This window comes from Phoca vitulina, unplaced genomic scaffold (assembly GCF_004348235.1).
Source record: "Phoca vitulina isolate PV1807 unplaced genomic scaffold, GSC_HSeal_1.0 scaffold2, whole genome shotgun sequence".
NCBI classification, from domain to species: domain Eukaryota; kingdom Metazoa; phylum Chordata; class Mammalia; order Carnivora; family Phocidae; genus Phoca; species Phoca vitulina.
In genome coordinates this window covers 86,399,991-86,426,175 of record NW_022589705.1, presented here as the reverse complement: position 1 = coordinate 86,426,175, position 26,185 = coordinate 86,399,991, and the positions used below count along the sequence as shown (strand labels likewise).

General features: G+C 54.2%; 1 protein-coding gene and 1 long non-coding RNA gene across 5 annotated transcripts in view; one reads left to right on the top strand and one right to left on the bottom strand.

Annotated features, from left to right (window-relative positions):
• Window positions 1-5,678, top strand: part of VWA5B1 (von Willebrand factor A domain containing 5B1) — a 59,648-nt gene extending 53,970 nt beyond the window's left edge. The window contains exon 22 of the mRNA XM_032392224.1: window positions 116-5,678. Coding sequence (XP_032248115.1) covers window positions 116-622 — 507 coding nt within the window. The 3' untranslated portion in view covers window positions 623-5,678. The remainder of the gene's footprint in view (window positions 1-115) is intronic.
• A 183-nt stretch (window positions 5,679-5,861) lies between these two features.
• LOC116624372 overlaps window positions 5,862-26,185 on the bottom strand; it is a 55,938-nt gene continuing 35,614 nt past the window's right edge. For 2 of the 4 annotated variants that reach the window (XR_004297885.1, XR_004297884.1), the window contains 2 exons: window positions 8,293-8,440; window positions 5,862-7,804 (listed from right to left, as the gene is read on the bottom strand). This is a non-coding gene — a long non-coding RNA (uncharacterized LOC116624372). The remainder of the gene's footprint in view (window positions 7,805-8,292; window positions 8,441-26,185) is intronic. The other 2 variants (XR_004297887.1, XR_004297886.1) reach the window with 2 other exon arrangements.

Genomic DNA, 26,185 nt, shown 5'->3' with positions numbered 1-26,185 from the left:
TGGGGGCAGGGAGGGGGGATGAATGGGCGGGCTGTGTGGACCCAGGCTTTTGCATGGCCTGGAACTCCACAGGCTAAAAAGTTTGAGGCCCACTGAGGGGCTCCCCCACACACAGGTGTCTCTGCAGCTGGCCTCCGGAGCCTTCCTGCTCAACCAAGCCTTCTGCGAGGCCATCCACATCCCCATGGAGAAGCTCAAGTGGACCTCACCCTTCACCTGCCACCGAGTGTCCCTCACCGCCCGCCAGCCTGAGTCTAAGACCCCAAGCCCCCAGCTGTGCCCCAGCCCCTCCGCGCGGCACCCCTCCTGTGATGGCTTCTCCCCGGAGCCTCTGGGGGAGGCCAAGCCAGGCTGGGAGCCCAGGGCCGTGACAGAACACACGGGGAAGCTGTGGGCCACGGTGGTGGCACTGGCGTGGCTGGAGCACAGCTCGGCCTCCTACTTCGTTGAGTGGGAGCTGGTGGCCGCCAAAGCCAACTGGTGGCTGGAGAAGCAGGAGGTGCCCGAGGGCCGCACGCGGGGCACCCTCAAGGCGGCCGCCCGCCAGCTCTTCGTGCTGCTGCGGCACTGGGACGAGAACCTGGAGTTCAACATGCTCTGCTATAACCCAAATTACGTGTAGTTGGGGCGGGAAGGGAGGAGAGGGAGGGGACCATGCGGGCCTGGCGGGGGGAGCTTTTGCAGCTGTAGCCAATATAACGGTTGCTAGAAAGAGCCCTGGACTGGCAGTCAGGAGGCCTGAGTTCAATCCCAACTTTGCTACCACCTAGCTGTGCGATTGTAAGCCAGCCCCTACCCCGTCTGGGCCTCAGTTTCCCCACCTGTAAAATAAGTGCGTGAGGCGAGGGAGTTGGACTAGATCTCTAGACGCTCCCAAGGTTCCTCTCGGCCGGACGCCCAGGCAGCCGTGGGGTGGGGAGAGAGAAAATACAGTTTAAACCCCAGTTCTCTCTGGAAGAGGGTCCCGTGGGCAACGTCCCCCCAAAATAAAAGGGTGGATGAGCGAACCCAAAGACTGTCAGTAACCAGACCCGCAAGCTCGCGTCTAGGCACGGGAGACCACCTTGTCTCCACGGTGACAGTCCGGCACCCCGAAATCCCACTTACAAACCCACTGGAGAACCATCCTTCCCAACATGTTACAAAGAGTCACTTGGGGGCCTTTTCCCTGGGCTTGGAAGCCCTTAGTATATTCTAGTTTGCAGACTCTCGGCGACCTCCAGTATGAGAAGAGGAGACGGGAGGCCAAGGGGAGACCCCCTGCCAGTGGAGGTGTGAAAACTAAGCTTCAGTCTGTGCAAAAATAGTCCAAACAAAATAGACATGGTCACAGAAGCCGGTGGAGAAACCAGGCAACACCTTAAATAATTTGCACAGTTTCAGGAATTGTGCGAGGCGAACTCCGCTGGCGCTGAGGGGCACGCGAGCCCCTGCGTCGGCTCCATTCTGGGGTCTCGGGGTCCCTCTCTGCAACAAAGAACCAGTGCTTGGCTGCAGCGCATTTGGGGCCAGCAGCTTCAGCTGGGAGGGGGATTTATTCAAAGAAATGAAGGACTCTTGAATTGTCCAGCAGAGAGCCCCTGGGCACTTCCCTCTCTCAAGCCCACACGTACCCTGTGGTGACGGGTGCGGCCTCAGATTCCCTGGGGGCTGGCGCCCAGTCGTCTCTGCCCTGAAGACTCCTCTGGAAGTCCAGCAGCCTGGGACTCCAGGCTGAACCCACACACCACCCTCTCCAGGCCTTAATGTCTCTTCACCAAGTGGTCCCTTCGGGCCCCAGGGCCCTGGCACAAAGCCAGTCCCTCTCGAGGGAGATCTGGAGGTCCCCACAAAGCAAACTGACCTGTGGAGGGGCTGTGGGCTCTGGCGCACGTCCCAGCCTCACGAAGACTCGAGAAATGCCTGGTCTTCAGCAGGGGCGGAGGGAGAGAGGGGCTCCAGCAGAATGCCCTTCGGGCGTAGAGAAGAAGATGTGGTATCCTGCCCCCCACACAGCCTGCCCTGGATTTGGGGCCTTGCCCTGCCCTCCTGCTGTGCTGCAAAATCCCCCAGGAGGGCCTCCCTCCACTGGGGTCCTGCTGAGGCTCCGAAAACCTGGTGATCCATCCCCAAGGGAGGGGAAGGGGCTGGAGACCTCATATAAAGTCCTGTCTGCCGCTTGGCTGAGTGTTGTGCTTTAGAATCACCCTCTGGGGAGGAACCCAGCCGGGCAGTCACCAGCACCGTGGCCACCACTGCCCCAGGTGGTGCATGGATGACAGTCTGGGCCGTTGGCTTAAAATCAGTGCCACTGAGCGGGATAAGGGTTTTAGGCTCTCTTGCTCAAGGCCTCAAGCAGGTGTGAGGACAGCCTTGTCGCCTCCCTACACACCTCCCCGCACAAAAGTAACACTCATGCAGCCAGCAGCCCCAGCTTCGGGTTAAGGAGAGAGGGGTGTAACATCCCCTCCTTGGCCCACCATTAGTGGAAGCACCTGTCAGGCCGAGGGTGGGAACTCCTGGCACTCGTTTGGGCAAGTGGCTTCCCCTTGCTGGGTGCGCAGGAGCTGGGGCGCTGCCCCTGCTCCAACTTTCCCAGATTCTCTGCCTCTGTGATGCTTACCCCTTAGTGACCATGGACTTGCGCTATCTGTGTAACCTTGAACCAGTTGCGTGTACTTTCTGGGCCCCTCTCCTCTTAACACGATGAGACTGGACTGGGCCACCAGCCTCCCGAGCCACCTGATTCGGGGTCTCCAGGCTCAGTGTGGACAGTGAGCAGGTTCAAGGTGGCCCAGTGTGGAACTGGAAGGAGTAACCGAGAACCCAGCAAGGTGGTAAGTGTACCACCCCCTTCTCCAGGGAATGTCCTCGGATCCTGCTCCAGGAACAGTTGCTGGAAATCTGGGCCGCTGACATCCACAGCCCCTGGCTCCCGAGCCTAGCACCCAAAGGGGTAGAGGAAAAATCCTCATGGATATCAAATAACCCCAGGGCTTTGGGGGACATCTGGATAAGAGACATTTTTTAAAGGCCTTCAGAGGTATTGAGATGACACGCAGTCTCCGGAAACTGCCCCCAGGATTGCCAAGCCCAGAGCAGAAGGGACTAGCTTTAAGGAAAAAATAAGAACCTTAGGTAATTAGCACATGCACTGAAGCTAAGATGGTTCCAGAAATTCTCAAGGAGGGACACATTGCTCCTGCAATTGGGATTAACTTGGATCTGGATTTTTTTGTTAAGCTAGCCCTTGCTTTCTAGGTGATGCAAAGAAACATTTATGCCCTGCCTGGCTGAAGGATCAGGAGAGTGCACATGCCTAATGGCCTGTCCGACAGAGGCCGCCTTCAGCGGCAAGAACACTGAGGAGCGCCGGGGAATTTCAGTGCTGGTCTAAACTCCATCAGCGTGCTGTGTGACTTCTGGCAAGTTGCTTGCTTTCTCGGGGCCCTGTTTCATCTTTTGTAGAATGAGGAGGTTACACTCAATCAGCATTTCCAACACTATTCCTTGGTTGATATGTTAATTAGCAATTCACGAGAAACTGTCCAGCACGCAAATATGTTGGGGAAACACAAGGAAAACAGACTTCTTTAGGTCAAGACAGACTCAGAGTCATGAATATGTAAATGTGTATTGTCAGTCTCCAAAGAGGTGATTCAGAAGGTTGCTCTCCCCCAGGTTATTCGGTTGGGAAAACACTGGTCTAGATCTCCCTTAGGGATCTTCAGGCACTGACATTGGAAGAGCCTTTATTGAGAACCTCCTGTATGCCAGGCCTCCTGGGGCAGCAGAGTGAACACATCGGCTGGTGCTCCTGTCCTTTTGGAGCTTGGTGAGAAGCATCTGAAGAATGTCTGCTCCATGAACCATTTCCCCACTCCCTGGCATTCTGGGGCGAGTATGTCTTCGCCTGCCACATCCCCAACCTCTGATGCTGCCGTATGTAGGGGTGGCCTCAGACGGTGCATCATTTGCACTAGAGGACAGCCCCTGAGCTTTCCGACACCGATAGTGGGTTAGAGCAGCGTGGGACCCTGGCCTGCGATGGGCCACCTTTCCCAGGGGGGACAAGGGAGTCCCTGCCACAAAGTGTCCCAAGAATCCAACCTCCTGCCACACACACAGTCCTCCCTCCGGGCCCCCTCAGCTGAGATCAACTCCAGATCCTGGGAAAACTGGGCCCCACACTTGGGCAGACTTGCTCTGGACTTGAAAATAAACACCGGCTTCCAGGTAGCACTTGCGTTTTCCCCATCCTTCCCCTGCCTGCGGACAAAACAGATGACATCTACTGTCCTCGGCTGCTATAACGGGGTGAATGGAGTAGCGAGTTCGAAAACTACCTGCTGTGGGGGGGGGGCGGGTTCACCTGCTCGCTAGGAGGGGAATCTTCCCTCTTCCTTCGCAGGGACCCCCAATGAAAGGAAGTGAGGAAAGGAGTCTCCCCTGATCTGTGTGCAGCCTCCGCCTGGTGACTGGCCACCCCACTCACCAGCCCCACTGGAACCCGTGAGAAGCACCTGCTATTGCAGGGTCCAAATGCTGCTATTCACTACTTGCGTATTGGAACCTCTCCCAAGTGGTCCCCAAACACAAATGCATTCTGCATCCTAGTGCCCTGGAAAGGGAGAGAGAAAGGCATTGCTACCCCAGGAATGGGCTGTGTGTTCACTGCCGTGGCATTTGGGAGATTTTTTTTTTTCCCACCAATCTAGCAGGGACTAGGGAAATCAGTCCCCCCCCCACCAAATGGGCGCATTCCTCAGCTGGTGCAGGCTCCGCAGTGCCAGTATAAAAATAACCAGGGCAGGGGCGTATGTGGCATTTTGCAGCTGGATAATCTGATCTGCAGAAATATGTCCTAAGGTCAGGAGCTTGGCAGCATCTCCCAGCCAGGCTCCCAGCCCCCTACAATGGAGCTCCCTGACCCACGCGTTCTCCGGGCCCTCAGCCTGTTGGCTTTGACCTCTGAACCGCCTCCCAGATCACCTGACAAAGTGGGATTCCTCCTGTTCATGCTGCAAACCTCCTTGGCTCAGAGCCAGCTGCCTTGAGCTTACCGCCGCTTCCCAAGGCAAAGCGCCTTGCCTCAATGTGGTCAAATGTGATGACACACGCCGTGTAGTTTTGCTATTTGCCCAGGTGGCTCTGGCTCAAGTGGCATGGCCGGTGCTTGCCCCCCTCGGAGCCTTAAGTGCCTACAATGTGCTGCCCTGTTCCCTTGCCTGCTCACCTGTAATGTCCCCTTCCGTGCCTGTGACACGTCTTGTTCTTAGAACACCCACCGCCTTTTTCCAGTAGCCAGTCCCGTGGATGCTGTGGGAGTCCTGACCGTCAGCCGTCTTCAGTCCACCACCAATTAGCAAACCACGCCCTGGGGCTGTATGACCACGTCTGTTTTCAAAGGAATGGCTTATTTGTCATTGGTGGCTACTGTTCTCTTAGAGGCCTTTAGCTCGTAAAAACTAATGAACCTGATGATATGACCAAATGATACTGTGTCTGCTCTTTTGTTCTCCAAAACCGATACCTGGCTTTCAAACTGGTGGTTCAGTGGTCTGTCTGCCTTGCTCCGTGTGCTCACATCTGTCTTGGTTTGGGATCCCCCCTCGGGTGACCCATCGTCCTTGTCTGCCTGGGACTGAGGTGCGGGGCAGTCTCAGGATGCGGGACTTTAACTTTTAAAATTGGAACAATCCAGGGCACCTGGGTGGCTCAGTTGGTTAAGCGACTGCCTTCGGCTCAGGTCATGATCCTGGAGTCCCGGGATCGAGTCCCACATCGGGCTCCCTGCTCAGCAGGGAGTCTGCTTCTCCCTCTGACCCTCCTCCCTCTCATGCTCTCTCTCATTCTCTCTCTCGCAAATAAATAAAATCTTAAAAAAAAAAAATTGCTAAAATTGGAACAATCCCGGGAAAATCGGAACAAGTTGGTCACGGTGGTTCCCCCAGAAGCAGAGCTTGAGATAAGGATTCAGTGCAAAGAGTGTATTTGTGCAATCCCCGGAAACGAGGCAAGTGAGGAAGTAAAAGAGCAACACGAAGGACACCAGTAAAGGGAAGGTTACGGCTATGAGTGTGGACTTTCATCCCACTGGAAACCAGAGTAGATGCACATCTCCAAGGTCACGGAGAAGGAATGAGGTGTGTGCTCCAGCTCCAGTCAGTCACTGGTTGAGGGTCACTCCTAAGAAATGGCACTCATTCCGTGGCACTTCTGGCCTCGGCCTGGGTGCCCCTGCTGGGCTCACTTCTGCAGGTAGAGAAAGCCACCAGTCAGAGAAGTACAGGTATTGGTGGGTGTCCAGCCCATGTGCTCCAGGAACTGAACCACCTGTGGGGGTACGGCAGGACCCTAACAGCACCTGCCACCAATGCTCTGCACAGCTGCCTCCCACATTTCCGATTTCCCTCCGAAGCAATTAGTGGTCACAAAATACATTTATTTGAAAATCATCCCCAGCCGCCATTTTGTCTTGGAACCCACACAAACTGCCTCCAAAAGCAAACCTAAGTCATCTGGAAATCCTTTAGCACCTTACCTTGTTTCCTCACATCGGTCGTCCCTTTGCAGCCTTCAGGGAGAACAGGCGACTAAAACAGGAATTCCCAACAGGCCAAAAAACGTCGCTGTGATGTGCTAACAGCCCCTAATAGGAACCATCTGAGGAGTCAACAGGCTGAGACTGACGAGGCCAACAGAAATGCACACAGGCGTGGCCCTCATGGATGACTCTCAGCTGGGTAATGGGCCTTTGCTGAGCTAGACAAGCCCTTTCTCTGACCTCCCACCACAGCTCTAGGCTGCTGGGGGACCTGAAGTTCTTTTAGCACCTCACTGACCTATGAGCAGGCACGACCTCCATCTTTATAAGAAACCTGCTGCTTTCTTTTCTTCTCCAGTTGTGCATCTTGTAAAAGCCACTTTGTGTATATGTGTGTGTGCATGTGTGTACATGTGCATGGTGTGTGTGTCTCTGTGTGTGTGTGTGTCCTGCTGGGGCGGCAATAAGGATCTCCTAGCCCCTCGTGCTATGAAAAACATACTCAGGAAAGCAGAGACTCAGTACCCTTGGATTCTCTCCAGGAACTCTGCAAAAGGAGAGAAGGAAGGGAGCCCAAGGTTCAGGTCCTGGCTCTCCTGGGTTCTCTGTCCTGTGGGTGCCAGTTCCCTCCAAGGCACTGTTGGCGTCCTGAGAAACCTGAGCTCCCTTAGGCTTCATTAATCTTTATCTCCGTCTGAAATGGGAGAAAACAGTATGTTGAGTCCTAGCCTAGCTCTGCCAAGCTCTCTCGTTCTGCCCTCCAGCAGCAGCTACCCTCCTTCTCATAGGAGCATCACTTATAATCTCCCAATGATGAATCCCTTCTGGAAGCATCCAGACCACTCACCTGAAGTCTAGCCACCCCAGATCCAGGGTTGGAGAAAGAAAGGGACACATCCTGTTCGATATAATGAGGCATAGGTCATCTGTTGGGAGAAGGTCTCCTCCTAGCCTGGGGGGAGGTGGGGCCCTGGATACTCAGAGCTCCTGAGCCTCCAGTAAGCTCTGGGATGGGTGGGGCTGTTGTCTATGGTGGCTCCTTCAGCCACTCCAAGTAGATCTTAAGCTCCAAGATCTTGCAGGTTGCAGATATGGACCCTCTCAGGTACTGACCCAGTTCCCGCCTATCTTTCACTCCTGACCTCAGAATCTGGGGCTTCCACAGAGCCGGAATGCGGGGCTGTTCGCACAAATGCCTTGGCACGCAGAGCCTGCGGTGCTGTCTGATGCCTTCCAGCAGAGGGCGCTGTGGGTGTGCACTGCCTTCCAGGCCCGGGCCTGCAGAGACGTTTCGGGGAAAGAGGAGCGCAGCGGCAGGGATGAAGGGAGGCTTCAGAAGCTATTCCTGTCCCCTGTCAACAGCCTTTTTTCCCTGCTAAAAATGGGTGATTCGTGATGGCTAGGAAGCCCACTGAAAGGCTGTGCCGGTCACGCACTCACCCGTGAGTCCAGGCACTGGGCTAGCTCCCCTGCAACTGGAAAGGAGGTGCCTACTTGGGCCTGCCCTGCCCTGCCCACTCCTCCTCCTGGCCACCCTATTAGTACCCCTCCTTCTCCAGACTCCGTGAGAGCCCTCCTCCTTCAGGAAGCCTTCCCAGGCCTCCTCCCAGCAGCAGCTTCTTACGGGATATTTACTAGTGTCTACATATGTGTGTTCTGTCTCCCCCATCAGACTGGGAGCTCCCAGCCATACTTGCTGGTCTCTCCCAGGGCAGGGTTGTGTAGCTCAGTGTGCAGCCCACCTCCTCCAGGAAGCCCTCCCTGACCTGATCAGACTGGAGGCTCTTCAGGGGCACAGATCTTATCTCCTCCATCTGACCAGGGGTTTTCCAAATGGGGCTCTGTCTCCTCCATCAGACTGTGTGCTCTCTGAGGCAACTCTTGTGCAGCTCCGGTGGCACCTGTCTCAGGACCCTGTGGGGAGACAATACTCAGTCTAAAGACGGCCCTCCTCCCCCGCCCCCACGGGGAGATCTGAGATGCCCCCAAGTCCCCTGAGCTTTGCACACTGGGCGGGAGAAAGATGGGTTGGATCAGAGGAAAGATCACCACTCCGGGAAAGAACAGAAAGCGGGCAGGCGAGACTCGAGAGGGATTGAAGACACCAGACCCCCTGTTTGCATCACACGCTGGCCCTGGCTCTGCAGGTCCCCCCATTCCACGCGGGCCACCACCCAGGATGTGGCCCTCGCCAACGCATGTCTCAAGCACGGGCAGTCCATGCGTGAACTGTGGCTGGTGCCCCCTAGTGACCGGGGCCACGCAATGACACAACAGCTTCGGCCTGGGCTGCCGGGTAGGGCTGCGTAGCAAAGGACCACAGAGCAGGAAATGCCATGTCTCCTGTTCTGGAGGCTAGAAGTCCAAGATCAAGGTGTGGGCAGGGTTGGTTCCTTCTGAGCACTTCAAGGAAAGGGTCTGGTCCAGGCCCCTCTCCCAGCTGCTGGGGCTTCCCGGGTTTGTGGCAGCAGACCCCACCCCAGTTTTCACATGGCCTCGGCTCTGGGACGCGACTGTCTCCAAATTCCCCCTTTATCCAAGGACCCCAGGCATATTGGATCAGGGCCCACCACAATGACCTCATTTTAACTTGATCACTTCTGGAAAGATCCTATCTCCAAATATGGTCACGTTCTGAGTCCTAGGGGTTCAGAGTTCAACACAGGAATTTGGGAGTGAGGGGCACAACTGCGCCCATAATGCTGCACTCGTGGGGCTGATGTTCTCGCGGAGACAGACAAGAAACACAAAATCAAGGAAACATACATTAAGGCAAAAGGCAGAAAAATGAAGCAATGTTAGGGGAAAGGGAGTGTTAGGATGGGGAGGATGCTGCTTTCCTCGGGCTGGTAGAGACAACCTTCCGACAGGTGACAGAGGAACACAGACTGGATTCCAAGTGTCCCCCAAGCAAGCTGTTCGTGTCCTTGCCATGTTTTCTCTGCCAAGTTGGATGTTTACCAAGAGCTCAGCGTGCAGCCCACCTCCTCCAGGAAGCCTTCCTTGACCTGTACCCCCAGGGCCGACTGGACCTCTCCCACAGTCCTTTGTCCTCCAGGTAATGGCTGTTACCAGCACTTCTAGGTGGTATTTCAGGGCTGTGTGTCTCCCCCATCAGACTACAAGCAACCTGAGAGCAGAGACCGGGCTTTTGCGGTGCCTGAAACCTCCTAGATGCTCAGTACATGTAGGCTGAAGTGCACACTTAGAGGGTGAGCCAGTCCTCCTCTCTTTAATAAAAATTATCAGAAGTTTTAAATTGGGGAGTCCTAAATGTCAGCCATTTTCTAAGGTCTTTCCATTGATGCCTCTCATGGGCTCCTCACAACTCTATGAAGTAGCTTTTTGGTGTTTCCGATGAGAAAACCCCAGTTCACAGACATTAATTAATCTGCTCAAGGTCCCCCAGCTAGAAACAGGTGGGGAAGGATCCAAACCCACGTCCGCCCAACCCTAGGGCCAGGTCTCTCTCCTTCAACACACTGCCCCACTGGTTCACTCACCCCACATCTCCTGGGTGCCGGCTCCCACCAGGCCAGGGCGGCTGGGCCACGCAGGGGCAGGGAACATTTGATACCAAGCTTTTCATTTTCTCCTGCTCTGCCGAGCTCAGCTGCTGGGGCCGCAGGTTCACTGCCCCCTTGCCGCCTAAGTCCCCTCCTCCCCACCCCACCCCCCAGGAGGCAAGTACAGCTCCACTCTTCCTGTCCCTCCCCAGAAGGCAGCGGAGGACCAGGAGGCTCCAGGCACAGGAGAATGGGTAACAAATGCTCCTCGTGCATAGCACATGCTGTTCCTGGGGGCCAGAGAGCTTTGCCTCTTCTCTGCTATTTGTGCCCATCACCCCCTCTACTCCTGCCCCAAGGAAGGGAAGCAGCAGATGGGCCCTGGCCCACCCGACCCAGGTCCCAGCTGCTCCTCCTACTGGGCAGTCCCGAGCTATCAGAGCTAGAAAGGGTGCTCAGAAACCTCCAAATGTCTACCCTGCCCCATTCTACAGATGAAGATACTGAGGCCCAGGAAGCGATGCGGCCTGGACCCAGGTCACTCAGGTCCCCCCAGGCCTGCCCTTGTTGGGTCTAAAGATCCTACATTACAGCTACTCTAAGGGGAGGTCTTCGGGAAGGCCCTTGTCAGGTGTGTGGGTGAGGATGGTTCCCACAAGCTAGATACTTAGGCGGCGAAGTTGGGTCCTAGGGCAGCAGAGAGCACAGCAGAGAGCACGAGGTGACGGGGAGCAGAGCTGGAAAGAAGGCTGGGCACACAGAAAATGAATCTTGCTGCCCTCCCCACTTTGTAGTAAAACCCAGCTGCCCTGATGCTGAAATAAGGAGATAGGGCAGGCACCGTCCACAGCCCCCTCGCCAATGGTCCCTCCATGAAAGCCCAGGTCATTCCAGCACACAGACTCTGGGCCTCAGATTCCTCATCTGGGGAATGAGGGAGGAGGGCTGGATAACTCCCCAGTGGTGACTTTACCATCCTGGTTCCAGACTTCAGAACATTCCAGAACATCCATGGGTGGGGGGTGCCCATGAGGTTGTGTCAGCTCTCCTGGAGACAAGGACTCTTCCCTTGGGCCACAAGGCCTCTGCATGCAGGTGGCAGCGTCCTGCATGGCCACAGCTGGTCCAGGGGTGGAGACATGAGCTCTGGGAGCCTGGGGAACCTGCAGAGTAACCACCGACCCCACAGATCCACTGGATGCCGTTCCAGAAAGCTCCGCGGCCAGCACAACACTGTCCCTCAGGGCCAGAGGCCTGATGAAATTACAACCACCATCAATGACAGGTTTGGCCCTGAGTGGTGGAAAATACGTGTTTCTGGGCTACTCCATCCAGCGTTGGCCTGTCACCATCCCTCCCTCAGCGCTGTTCACAGGAAGAAATGTGCTTGGCCCCATGCCGCTCAGAGGGGGACCCACGGGGCTGCTAGGATGCCTGCTTGAAGTCAGCCTTTACTGAGTGCTGGGGGGCGGGGAGGGCTAGGGGGCAGGGCAGGGTTCCCTGGGTTTTCTTAAGCTGCAGTTCCCAGCCAGGAGAGAACTTTCTGGGTGACACCAACAAGGCCTGGGAATGGGCAGACACTGTACCCACCGTACCAGTAATAAAATTAAATGAATCAATGTCCCCAAGCTAGCCCCTCCCGCAAGGAAGACGGCCGCCTGGGAGGCGCTGTGCTAATGGGGGGGGGAGGGGGGGTCCCAGGCAAGGGGAGGGTCAGAGCGCCAGCGCCCTCTCCCGGCTGTCTCTGCAGCCTCCACGTCGCCTCGGTTCTTCCCCAGCTGTATTTGCCGTCCCTCTTCACCTGCTTCTAGCTCCCAACTGTCGCCCACCTCTGCCTTGTCTCCTCTCTGCAGGGGCGCCCAGCCGGGGTCTCTCTCAGTCTATTTTACCCGCTCCCCTCCCCACTCCGTCCAGCACCTCCCCGCCCCGCGCGTCCTGCCTCCAAACCCGGCGAAGCCACATCTGTCCTTAACCCAAAATCCTGCCAATTAAACCGCTCCCTCCGGCTCCGGCGGCTGCTGCTGACGTCGGGAGAACCAGGCGAGGCGAAGCCGCCGCCTACGCGGTGGGGTGGGGGGAGGCGACGGCCCCCTCCCGGGGCCCCGCGGTCGTCCGTCTGTCCGCCCACTGCCGGGCGAGCCGCGCGAGGCCCAAGCGTCGTGCGTCCGAAACTCACTCCCGCCAGGCCTCGCGCTCGGGGTCCCCCACCCGCTCCAAGACCCCCCACCTGGGTCCCCTGCACCGCCCCTCCGTCTTGAGATCCCCGATCCGTTCCAAGACCCCCACCTGAGTCCCCCTGCACGGCCCCTCGCTCTCGGGGTCCCTCACCTGCTAGAAGACACCCCCCCCAGTCTTCCCTGCACCGTCCCTTGCGCTCAGGGTCCCCCACCCGCTCCAAGACTCCGCATCGCGCTCCAGGCGAGAGCTCCGCGACCCCCGGCCCGCGCTCCCGCGTCCCCACCTCTCGACGGCGCGCTCCCAGCACCCTCTGCGCTGCGCACTGGCCTCTCTCCGCGCCCGCACCCCGCGGTCGCCCGCACTCCGCGCGCTCGGGCCTCGGTTTCCCCGCTCCGAGCCACGCTGGCTCCGCTGCCAGGAAGGCGTCGCCGCCGTGGGAACCCGGAGGGGGCACATTAAGAACAATTAGCCCACGCACAGCTGGCAGCGATACCTTAATAAATAATAGTCTGGCCCGCATGTAAATAAATATTGGAGCGCATTATGCGGGCAGGAGGCGCAGCCCTTTGGCCCACAAGCTGCTTCCAAGACGTCGGAAGATTGGCTGGCGCCTCTGGGGCAGGAGATCCCGGCACCCCAGGGGCCTCGCCCCCCGCGGCGCTGGGCAGGGAGGGGTGGAGGCCGAGGCCCAGGAGAGGAGGCCGAGGGAGAGAGATGCGGAGGAAGACACAAAAAGCCCTGAGGAGAGAGAAAAAGAGAGTGGGGGACAGAGAAGGACAGGGATAAATCCGAAGAGGGGAGGGCGGGCTTCCACAATCATGCCCCAGCCAGACCTGTCTCCTCTGAATCCCAGACTAGCACGTCTCTCTGATAACCAAGACCTTAACACGTCCCCAACCGAGCACCTGCCCTCCTCAGAAACCTGATTCACCCTTGTCTTTCCCACTTGCTAAGTGGCAACTCCCTCCTTCCAGTTGTTGAGACCAAAAACCTGGGTGCCATCCTTGATGCCTCTCTCCCCTATTAGGGAATCCTGTCCTCTCTACCTTGAAAATATTTCTGGAATCCTCCCACTCCTCCCAGCTCCCAGGCCAAGCCCCCACCATTTCCCACCTGGATTGTTGCAACTGCCCCTGCTCACTGGGCTCCCCCCACCCCTGCCCCCATGTCTCTCTGTGGACAGAGACACAAAAACACTAGCCGGATGAGGCCGCTCCTCTGCTCAAATGTTTGATTCAGAGGAAAACTGACATCCTTAAATGGCTCACCAGGTGCCAGCAATCTTCCCTCCACTGCTCCCTTTTGGCACTGACCTCCTCCCCCACCCCCACCTCCACTCTGCCCCAGCCACCCCCCCTCCTCAGCTGTGGCTCTTCCCACCTCAGAGTTTTCACACTAGCTGCTCCCTCTTCCTTGAACATTCTCTCCCCACATATCATCACAGGTTAACCCATCACCTCCTTCAAGTCTTTGTTCAAGTGTGCCATTCCCCGTGAGACCAACCCTGGCCATCCCATTAAAACTATGACTTTCTCTAACCCCTCCCTCGTCTTCATCCTCATCACTCTGCCTTCTATTCCTTCGCAGCGCTCAACCTCTTCTAAGAGCATAACTTACCCATTTTCTTCTTTGTTTCTCTCTCTCCCCCAAATAGACGCTAAATCCCATGAAAGCATGGCTTTTGTCCCCTGCTCCCAACACTGCTGTAACTTTAGTACCTAGAGTAGTGTCAAGAGCATAAAAGAGTCTCAAAAATATTTGAAGGAAGGGAAGAGGAGAGGGTGGTTGGTTGGAGGGAAGGAAGAGGAAAAGAGGAGGGAACAGCATGGGCAGATGCAGGGTGGCTCGGGCAAGCATTAACAGGATGCGGAGCGTGTGGCCTGGCTGGAGCTTGGAGTGGCCCTGGGACTGTCATATGTGAGCAACTCTTCACCAGCTGGGTGCCCAGGCTGCAGGAGCACCCGGTAGGGGATGCAGCAGCCCCGTCTCAGGCCAGCACCCCCTAACCCCTGGGCAGGGAACACCAGGCCATCCTCAGGCCCCAGCTGGGTGTTGGACCCCAGGGCCGCGGGTGGTGCTGCATGGGTAGGCCCCTGGTAACGGCCACCGTAATTACTGGTTGTATGCGATTAGGGGATAATTATGCTTAATAAGTCCAAAAGTAATTACCATGCAGGCTGCTTGCTGCTTTGGAAAACAGAGGCCCCTGGTGTGCAGGAGCCAGGGAATTGAGAAGGGGGAGAGTGGGCTTCACAGGACATCAAAGGCACTGGTCCGTTTCTCCAGCAGATGCCTGAGTCTTCTCGGTGGTATCCCCACCAGGGGTTGCTCACCTCTGGGGATGAGGCAGCTCCTTCCGTCATTGGACGTACACACACACAATTTCGGCTACTTCTGGCCGTACCATCACCTCTTTGCTCTCACTGAGCATCTTAGCATATGCACAGACAGATCATACGCATTGCCACTGGCTCTTTGACTCACAACATCACTAAGGTAGTGTGTCCCATTAGTCCCACCACCCAGGTGAAGAAACGGAGTCTCGCAGAGGTCAAGCTCATAGCAACAGAGAACAGCAGAGCCTGGGTTCACATTTCAGTCTCTCTGATGCCAAAATCTGTATTTCCAACACCTAAGCACTGCGGCTTCTCCCTGGGGCCACACAGAGCCAATCTAATACACCTTCCTAGAAACTAACCCAGGTCCCCAGGAGTCTGGTCTTTTTTACTCTAGACAGACGCAGCAGTTGGACTCCGCACCATGCCCAGAAGGCCATGTGGTGCAATGAAAAGGACACCAGTTTCTTTCCATTGCTTCTGCTGCCAACTAACCCTGTGGCCCTGAGCGAGTCTCTGGATCCCCTTGCGCCTCCATGTTCTCCTCTGTGCAAACAGGGTAAAGGGGCCCCTGGTTTGTGACTTTTGATTTTTCTCCCCTCCGTCCAACCCTAAGACCTGAGCAGCTCCAGGCCCACACTGGCCCAATGCTTCCACACCCGGGCCTGGGAAAACTCAATGACCTTCTCCAACCCCTGGGACAGCTTCCTTTCTTCCTCTGGACTGGACTGCCCTTTAGAGGTACCTCAAGAAGATGCCTTAGAGCAAGACAGTGACCAATACTCTGAGGGGACAGTGACCAATACTCTGCCTGGACACACAACCCTTCCCTTCCATGACCCCAAACATGTACTTTCAACTTCATTCTTAGAACTTGATTTCCAGGGGAGGGGGAGAGAAGTGGAAGTGTGTAGACCACCAAGAATATCGCATTAACGTGCAAATGCCCTCCTTAAGTTTGCTGCCATTATCTGGGTAGAGATTAATTTGTATGATAGAAAAACTTATGATGACTTGAAGGATGACACCTTGATGTCCATTTCCTCCCATATCTCTACACCAACTCTGCTAAGGCATGGATAGAGCTGTCCATATGTCACACTTCAGGCAATTGAGGCCCAGGAAGTGAAAGCAACTTGTCCAAGATCACATGGCAACAAAAGCAGAACCAGACCTTGAACCCAGGCCTGACTCCGAGCCTGTAATTGTGATCACTACTCTATACCTCCTCACAGCCTCAAAGCCTGCCGCTCTGGCATCCGCGAATAGAAGTGATGAGGGCTTCAAGGGTCAGATCCGCCCTCCCCCATAGCATTAGAGCCCAAGGGGGTCATCAGAGGCTGGGGAAGCTGTCTGGCCCCATCCTGCTGACATCTTTCTTGGTAGAATGTCTAATGCGACCGTTTCTCCACTGAGGATCGTCCTCAGGGTCCCAGAGGGAAAGAGAAGTATCTGAAAGAGTAAATACCACACTAGAGGCATCTCATTGATGCCTGGAGCATTGCAACATGGGGACAGAGAACACAGAAACACAATTAAATCCACTCTAGCGCCCTAAATTGCCAGGCCTGCAGGCCGAGGGAAAGAATGGAGTGGACTTCAGAGCACCACACATATGGACTCAGGAGGGTATATGCACCCTCAAGCTCCAAGTGGGGGGAAAAAATGGCTATGCTGTAAACATAATAGAACTGCCAACCCCCATAAAATCTGCTCCATTAATATAAAATACATAAAATGATTTATTTTTTTCTGTGAGAGTATCAAAATTACAAATTGTTTTCAGAAAATAATATCACTGAAAAACACTGATCCATGGGAGAAGCAGGCTAGGGTTGGGGTACACAAATGCTCCCTAAGGTAGAGGGGTCCCAAACCACCCCTCGGAAGATTTCCAAACATGAGGAGGCTGGCTCCTGACCCCAGGAGATTCTGACTGAGCAGATAAGGTGCAAGGCCTGGGAATCACAGTATTGGTGGATTCTCCCCCAAGAGATTCTGCAGCCGTTCTTCCAGCCGGGTCTGGGGCTAAGGGACCACCACCCAGGGGCCAGACACGTTTCAGCACCAGGGACAGGGGCACACGCACAGGCTCTCTCAAAAGTGCCTGGTCACTCAGCCCGTGCAGGAAGTTTAGCTCTTTTACTCTTACTCTTTTCAGTGGCGAGAGAAGAGTGGGAACTTCTTACCTCCTCCTTCTTCTTGGTTGGGAGGAAAGCATATGTTCTTCGTGGCCACGGTGGCCCAAGCCTTGCAGGACATGAAAAGCCAATGGGGAGCAGCGGCAGAGACTCCCACCAGTCTCAAAGATGAGGGACGCCCCCTCCCCCCAAAATAGGACTTCCTGCTTTTACTTGGCATTGAGGGAGAAGCAAGGAAGGAAGTGGAAGAGTCCTGGACTGGGGGGTCCTGTGAATCAGTCTTGAGTCTCTCCCTTGGGCAAGCCACTTCCTTGCTTGGGGCCTGACCACACCATTTCCTGGGCTCTGTGGCTGGCAGAGTAAAGCTGGGGTTTGACCCGATCTTTTTGTTGACTCAGATAAGGCTTTCTACCTCTACCTCACTCACCATGGTCTCCAAACAGTGAATAATCCCAAGCCAGCATTTCTCAAACTGTGACCCTCCAAAGTGGGCGTGTCCCAAGAGATAGGTGTTTTGTGCCTCCAAAGAAGGAAGGGGAAAATACTACAGTAAAAACAAGTTTGAGAATTATGAAGGTAAACAAAGTTGAACAGATCTCTCTGCTGTAGGACTTCCGGGCCCTCTGATGCACTGTTGTGTGTTAATTATTTCCAAGATGGTGGGCAAGAAGTACTCAGTGTTTCTCAAACGTCCTTCCCTGGAACACCTATAGGAACAGCTAATGGTTTTATAAATACACACACACTATATATAGCCCTTCTCATAAGCCAGGAGCTATTCTAAGATCTTCCCATTTTAGGGCACTTAATCTTCACAACCACCCATGAAGCAGATACATTATTACCATTTTGCAGAAAGAGAAACTGAGGCACAGAGGGATGACATACTTGCCCAAGGTCACGTGGCTGGTGTGCTCCAAAGGCTGCACTTTAGCTGCGTCACTGGACCACAGCCCCCACCTGGAGGACCTGGAGTTCACAGGCCACAGTCTGGAAAATGCTGTCCCAGGTGCATGTCTATTTAGCCTTGGATTTTAGCGATAGATTTTCCTTTTCACTTTTGTTTGCTCTGGGCTGCTGTTTAGATTCCCTGAGCAAACAGTGGCAGGCCCAGGTGATGACTAGGAGGCAAGAAGAGCCTATGCGGTTGAATGTACGTGTGTCTATGTGTGTATGTGTAAAGTTCAGGTTGGCTTTGCTGTAGGGGGGCTGAGGACTGCTGCATTTCCAGTCACCTGGTGGGGAACAGGAGACAGGAGAGAAAGGAGGGAGAGGAGAGGGAGAAAGGGGCAGGGGAGGAAGAAGGAAGGGGAAAGAGAGAAGGAAGAAAGCAAGGGCAGAGGGTGGGGGGAACAGACTGGGGAAGAGGGAGGTAGGCAAGGAGCAGGGAATGGAGGGGAGCAGAGGGATAACTGAGGATAGCAGGAAGTTGTGGACCACCTCCCCTCAGTCCCTGGACCCTGGAGTCTTCTGGCCCACCTTCTTCTTAGGGCCTCGCTTGCCCCCATCCTCCCCTGTGACAGCACCTCCCTCTTCTGCAGCCTCAGCCCAGGTAACCCCTCCCCTCCCCCGTGCATAAGGGCTCTGGGGACACCTGGGGGGCAGGATTTGGAGGTCATCCTGCCTTGTGAGCCCCAGGACTGTGTCTTGGGAGCCCCTCCATCCCTGGAACCCCATTCTGGGCCTGGCCCTCTCTCAGGGCACTTTTCTGTGTTGTTTCTCCAGAACAAACCAACACCTGTCACTCACTGGCACTTCTCTTCCCTCCCTGGAACTTCAAAAGGGCCTGACACGGTTTCTCTCCAGTGGCCCTTCCTTGCTTATGTGGCTCATCTGCTCCAGGACTCAGCTGTGTCTCTCATCTTCTGGTCTTAAAAAAAAAGAAAAAAAATCTGAAACATGGATCCTGCTTCTCTTTCCACGGGTAACATCAACACCAAATTGGAATATCACTGGTGACGGTCCCTGCTCCAGGCCCAGCCCTGGGGCTTCCTTGAAGGCATTAGGGGTGATGTCATCCCTCAGGCCTGAGACACCAATGGACTCTGGCCCCATCCAGGTCAGCCCCCACCCAGCCTTAGGTCTCTCACAGCCCAAGCCCCACTCCCAGCCCCTCTGGGAGAACATTTGGGGCCAACGTTACCATGGTAACCATGATACCAGCGGTTGTTATTCACTATGCTCAGGGTGTAGAATTATATGGCCTGGAATCAAAAAATGAGAAGCATCTAGCATCATGGGAAGAACAACAGACTGGGCTTGCCTCTGGCTGCAGCAAAGTTACTATCAGGCAGAGTGACCCCCAAGTTACCTGTCCTTGCTGGGACCCCACCTGTCACACACACACACACCTGTGTGAACGTGGGGAGGGATGGGTGGGATGATCCCAAAGATCTCTGAATTGGTAGATGCCTCCAGTAACTAAGTGACTACATGAAGGTCTCCCCAAACAACTACCCACCAGCTCCACAGAGAGGATTGAGAAACAAAGGGGAATCATCAAACCTCTGTTTTAGGTCTCACTCCCACGGCCAGAAATCAGGGACACATTAGTCCAAAGGAAGCCAGCCTCCCTCATTTGTTGGTCTCCCTTGGAAAGAAACCACCCTCCCTGGGGCAGACTGCCTGGAACCTCAATCCCCTTCCCATCTACCTGCCCCTGGAAAACCAGCCTTCCTTTGGTCCAATCATTCCCCTTCCAGAGATCTAGGCTCAGACAATCACCTGAAGTCAGGAGGAAGCTTGAGCACAAAGAAATGCATCCATGTTGCTTATAACACGGAAGACTTGGGAGTCCATGTTTTGGCTATTAAGGAATGGCTAAGGAAATTGGGGCACATATCCCCTATGAGAATATTGCGAAAATCATTAACAATTGTACTTACTGGGAGTTGTTTCTCACCTAGGAAATTGCTTATGCTCTGGTGCTAAGTAGAAAAAACAAGTTGCCAAGTGGTGTGTGCTGTATGGGTTTTTTTTGTAAGGGCATAGAAGAAAAAAACCTTGGCTTAGAATAAATTCTGTCTTCTTTTTCGAAACCTACTTTCCAAATCCCTACAGCTAGCATGGATTATTATATTCTAGAAAGATTAATACATCATTTTTTTAAAGTGAGCCTTGACAGGGAGGCAACAGGGTTTGACAGTCCTTGGTTCAAATCTTGACTCTGACAGTTTGTCCTCGTGGGCTTGATGATTTCCTTGACCTGTCTGTGCTATGGTTTCCTCACATAGGGATGGTGATGATGCCTAGTGTGAGGATAAAATGAGACAGGGCCTCTAGAACACCCATCGAGGCCTGGCACAGGGTGGGTGCACAGTAAACAACATCTAGTAGCTGGACTCCCTGTGGCCATCGTCACACACCTGGGCGGGCTCAGGCCTCAGCCCCTTTCAGATTCTTGGCCTCAGTCCCTCAGCCTGTAGTTCTAACTCTCTCCTGCTCTCTCAGCCTGTCTCCAGCCCCCTTTGGAGAGTCTGTCCCCTGCCCCGAGCACAAGCCCATCCCAAGATCCCAGCAGCCCCACATTGTGCTCAAGGAGTTGCCCATAGGGTTCCTCCAGGACGCCCAGCTCACTGTGCACCCTCCCCCGGACCCCCTCCAGCACTCCGAGCCCCCCACCCCAGCCAAGGACGCTCCAGCCCCAGGGACTGTTCCTTTCCATAGTCTTTGCCACCTTCCCTGAGCCTTCTGGGGTCAGCCTGTGTACCCTAAGCCCTGCCCCGGGAAGAGGAGCGTCTTTCGATGAATCAGCCGGTGGTAGCAGTCCCGCTCACCAGGCCTGGTGACAGACATGTTTTACCTCTGATAATTCCACCATTTCTGGCACCTAAGAGGCAGGGAGAGACGGAGCCGAGCAGGCAAGAGAACAATGAATATTTTGTGGGAGGCTGAGGCAACTGAAGCTCTCAGTGGAGTGACAGGCAGGAAGGAGCAGGCAGGGGAGAGGGGACAGGCTCCGAGGTGTCAGCGCTGAGCAGGGGGTGGGGGCCTGGGGACACAGTTTTGAACCCATCTTCCCCCTCTGCCTTCTCTCTCATTTCTCTTCTTTCCCGTTTCCTTCCCTCCTTCCTTCCTCTCCTGTGTTCTTCTTTCCATCCTCCCTCTTTTTCCTCCTCATTAATTCATTCCTATTTTTAATTCCTCTCCCATCTATTTGTTCAAGTGCTCTCCCTTTTGCTCCTGCTCTGCATTGAGTCCTGCGCTGGGCGCTGGGGACACGGATGAACGAGACACAGCTTGGGTCCTCAACGCACACACACTGACCTTCACAACCCCCTCACTCCAGAGCTCCCACCAGAGAAGCCAGGGCTGACCAGCCCTCTGCGGTATCTGGGAAGGCTTCATCCATGCAGAAGGATGAGGCCTTTGTCCAGGGGGCAAGGGAGGGCAAGGTGAGGACAGTGTGCCCAAAGTCAGAGTGTGGCCAGATGGTGAGGAGATGGCGCCTCTTGCTTGATTTCTTGTGACCAGGCACTTTGCTAAGTGCTCTCCCTGTACAGATAGGGAAACTGAGGCTCAGAGAGTTGCATGACTTGCCTAACATCACATAGCCAGTAAGTGGCAGAGCTAGGACTTGAATCCATACCTGGGTAGCTCTAAAGGCCATGATCTTGCCCCTTGACCATGATAAACCTCAGTTCAGTGGCTCCCAGAGGTGCAGGCCACCGCCAACAGGGGACACATGAAGCCCATCCCTGCAAGCTCCGGGCACACGTGGTGCTTTTCTGCTGCCCACAAAGACAAGGAGCCTCTGTCCTGTGGGCGGGAGGCCTCAAGCTACCCTGTACCACCAGGGAGAAATCAGGAAAGGCCTTTACCCTCGCCCTTCCCCCCTCTCTCAAGGTCTGGCTGGAAAGTAAGCCCAAAATGGTTCTGAGGGCAGCGCTCTCCCCCATGCCCCAGCACCTTATTCAGACTGGGCATCTGTCCCTGGCTCCTACAGGACCCAGCTGCTGGGGGCGGTGGGGGGACAACACAGCAGCCACTTGCTCCCAGCCCTGCCCTGGGCCTCCCGGAATCACAGAGTTGCAGAGGGTGGGAACCAGAACATTCAGGGAGGTCATCACCAAAGGCCTGTGGGTGGCAGTGCTGAGTTCCACCAGCCAGGAGCTGGTGACTGACCCTGAACCACCACCTCCCCATCTAAATACAATAATAACTCCCACTTCCTCATTGCCTGGGCCTCCTCTTGGCTCAGCAAAGGGTGGGGCAGCCTGGGGTAATGGAAAGACGGAGGACTCTGGGGGCAGAGTCCTTGGTCTGGGTCCCAGCTATGGGACCTCATCTCTGAGAACCTGGGTCTTCTCATGTGTAGGAGGCTGACAGTAATATCCCCCCAGTACCAGGGAAAGTAAGTATTCATAATACCTACATGAAATAACATGAATTAAGCACCAATGCTTTAGCTGCATTTCATTTATTCATTCATTCAATTATTCATTCATTCACTCATTCACTCGTTTTGTTCAGCAAATAGACACACAGTACCTATGTATGCCAGGCACTGAGCAAGACACAGGGATGGGAGTGGGATACCCAAGACTAAGAAGGACAAGGTTCCTGTTTTAATGGACTGCACATGTTGGGGGCTGCCAAGAGTGGAGTGACAAAAAATACAAAAGTGGGTCACAGAATGGCAAGTGACTGGGAAGCTACTTGAGACAGGTGATGTGGATGAATGGCAAGAAAGAGCCAGTCATGCAAAGACCAGGGGGAGACATTCTGCAGAGGGAAGAGCACATGCAAAGGCCCTGGGGTGGCAATGGGCTTGGCATCTATGAGGCTACTGAGGTTGAAGACAGGGAGTGGTGGGAATTGGCAGGGGCTGAGATTGGAGCAGCCAGTGTGGCCAGGTCAGGATGGGTCCTAGAATGCCTACAAAAGGAGTAGGACACATAATGGGAGCTCAACATAATAGCTGTAGGTATGATCTTCTGCTCCCATGCCCTCATTTTTCAGCTGAAGAAGTCCTATAGGTGGGCCCTCTTCTGCCCTATGTGACTGACAGTCCATCCGCTAATGGCCCAGTGGTCCATCCTGATGGAGAGGGTCCCTAGAGCCACCACATGTCAGGGCTGAAATTCTGAATAACAAAGTGGAGCCCTAGACTCCACTGGGACTGACATGGCCACCTTTCCTGGCCACCTCCAGCCTTCCCTGCTTCCTGTGCCTTAACACTGTATAGTGATGATATCAGGAAAAGGTGGCCCTTATGTCCAGGAGAGCCCTTGGGAGTAGCCAACCCAATCAGGTAAGCAAGGAGTCCTGAACTGATTTGGTCTGTGAGGATGCAAGGAAGGGGGCTCTTTCCCAGCCACTGAAGCCTTGAACCCGGCAGAGGCGGCAGGGGGCAGAGATCTTCCCACCACCTCTGTCAACACCTGCAAGCTGTGCTCACGTTTCCTGGTGACCCCTCAGAGCCCCTCCACAACTGTCTGGGAAATCTAGTGCCCTGCTGTGGGATTCTTGGAACTGGCGCTGCTCAGGACTGTCCCCACAGAACCACCCCATCCCCCCTGGTGCCTTCTCTCTCCCCTCTGTCTCTGTCTCTCCATTCACTCTCTTTCTCCTCTCCCTCTGTGTCCCCATCTTCCATCTCTCTCCATCTCCTCTCCTAGTTCATCTTCTTGCCTGTCTCCATCCCGCCCTCTTCTTCCTCTCTTTTCTAGATTGACTAGTTGATTGGTTGGTTGGTTGATTGACTGATTTCTCTCTTGGTTCCCAACAGACCTCTAGGAATACATGAAACTCGAGGTCAACAGTGATCCAGTCCAGGGTTCTCAGGTGGTCAGGTGGTCAGGTGGTCAGGCTCAGTCCAGACCTGCTGTCTGCATTCCCAAAGAGGGCTGCCAGGCCATCAGAAGACCCCCTACCAAGAGTGTTTCTCTCCAGAAGGCTATAGATAGACTCTGTGATGGGAGGCAGTGAGGTGTGTCCCCCAGCAAGTGTCGGCAGGGCAGCATCCCACCATCATGTGGCCCATTGCAAGCCAAACTATTGGCTTCCAGGGGTCCCCAGGGGACAGCCAGGTCAGAATCACCTGGGCAGCTTATTGGAAATACAGATCCCCAGACTCAACCAAGAATTACTAAACTGGAATTTCCAGGGCTGCAGCCCCAGGATTTATATTTTTAACAAGATCCCTGGGGATTCTGATGGGACAGTGGGAACTGAGGAAGCCAAGCAGGGTGAGGGCTGGAGAGAGGGGAGTTCTCTCCCTCTTTAGTTAGCCATTCATCATCTCCTACTATGCAGCAGGCAGTGTGCTCAGAGCTGGGTACTCATGGGTGGAGGAAGACAGAGTACCTGCCCTGTAGAGCTCATTCTGCCAGGATCCTGACCCAAACCCTAATGCTCCTACTAGGCCCCATGCAATCTAGCCCTGCCCATCTCCCCCTGCCCTCCTACCACTGGACCACTTGTGCCAGCTGCACTGGCCCCATCTGGCTCCTTGAACACTCTGCACTCTTCCTACCACCCAGCATTTTCCATTCAGCTCTGTTCCATCTGCCTGGAACTCACCCCTAATCCCCATGCCCTCTCCATCTTTGCCTCATTAAATTCACTCATCCACCAGAAACACTGGGAGTAAAATGGCTGAGAAGCTGGATTGCAAAACCAGAGGGCCTGGGTTCAAATCCCCACCCCACTACTTACCAGCTGTATAAATTGGATTCTACTCAATCTTCCAGTGCCTCAGTTTCCCAATATGTAAAATAATGGTCATTATTTCTTCAAAGAAGCTCTGACTCCTAAAACCAATTCCAGTTCCCTGTTAATAACTTCTCTTAGCAGTCCCTGTCTCTTTTGGGTAGAGCTTAATAAAAGTGTTTGCAATAACGTTTCCATTTGTGTAACTACTGGAGTTATGTCTGTCTTCCCCACAAGAGCAAGGGCCACTTCTACTTTGTCCTCACCACTGGTCACCCACAATGCCCGACACTTCGTGGGAGGTGCAAGTATCTGTCATATGAACAAACAAAAGAATCCAGTGTTGCCCTCCTCAAGCCAGACCATTTCGCCTCCTCCCTGAAGTCAACATCAGCATGAGTCACAGTCAGAGAAACATTAGCCCTATACCCAGAAATCACGAGAAGGCGAGTTGAAGGCTTTCTGTAGTCTCTTGAGAGAATGCCAAAAGTGGGGGTTATATCCATCACTCAGACCAAACATCTCTAAATCCTTCCAACTCTGTCTCTGGGCTGCTCTAGCCTCTCAGGAAAAGGGGCCAGTCTGCTACTCCAGGCCAGAAGCCCAGATTGAAATGCTGCTGGTCATCTTTCTTATGAGGGATCTAGAGACCATGCCATGTGCTCTGGAACCTTCCTTCTCTAAGGGAAGGATTCCCTGGCCAGCCATGGGAAATATAAACGCCTGAAGGACTGGTGGACAAAGAGCTCTCAGCTTCCCCCTTTCAGGCCCAACCAGCCTGTCTTGAGGTCCCCTTGGAAGGGACTGAGGGAGGAGCCCCTCCTCCACCATTTACTGTATAAACCATGAGGAAAGACAGTCTTAATGTGGGTGCCTTTCATCCCCTTTCATTCCTGATAAACCTAGAGTCCATACAGTTCTCACAGAATGTCTGCACTGTCAGGGAGTTGACGCAAAGGAAATATACTCTGAGCCTTCAGTAAGTTTCTTCCCCTCCCTGAGTTTTGGTTTCCCCATCTGTGAGAGGCTGCTAGACTCCCTTCCAGCTGGAAACCAACACAGGGTTCAGGTAAATCTAAAGCAGCAAAAGAAGTTGGTCCAGGACTTTGGGGCGTGGAATTAGAGAGGGCCAAGTCTTCCCTGGAGACTTCCTGGAGCAGTTATAAAGACAAGAAGGCTCTTAAGTGACCAAAAAGCCTAGGGTGGCTTTTATCAAAATGTATGTGGTATAAGAGTGCCCCTAGGTATGGGTCTGAACCACACATAACGTTTCTTTCCCATCACCCTCAGTTAGTTTGCCTAAGACACACTTTTAGGCTGCTTTGTATTGATTATATGCATCCAATCTCCCTCAGAGGGCTCTAGAGACCCCTGCAGTCAAGAAGCACAATCATTTTTGTGTCCCTGGTAATGGGGATACCAATCATGTGTGCCAATGGATACTCATTAAATGTCTGCTCAGATGAGTTTAAAAAAAAAAATGACTTCACAGGCTACTGGCTGTGTGATACTGAGCAAGTTCCTTAACCTCTCTGAGCTTCAGTTTTCTCATCTGAATGAAAACAATACACAACATACATACCTATAAGGTCATTTTGAGGATTAAATAAAATTATGCATGAAAGATGCTTAGCTCTACATCTATCACAGAGAAAGCTATCAAAAATGTTAATAATTAACAGTATCAATTGTGGTAGTAAAGATGGTAGTGATGATGGTGGTGATGGTGGTGGTACTGATAGTGGTGGTGATGGTGGTGATGATGTTGGTGGTGATGGTGGTGATGATGATGGTGGTGATGGTGGTGATGGTTGTGATGGTGGTGATGGTGATGGTAGATGGTGG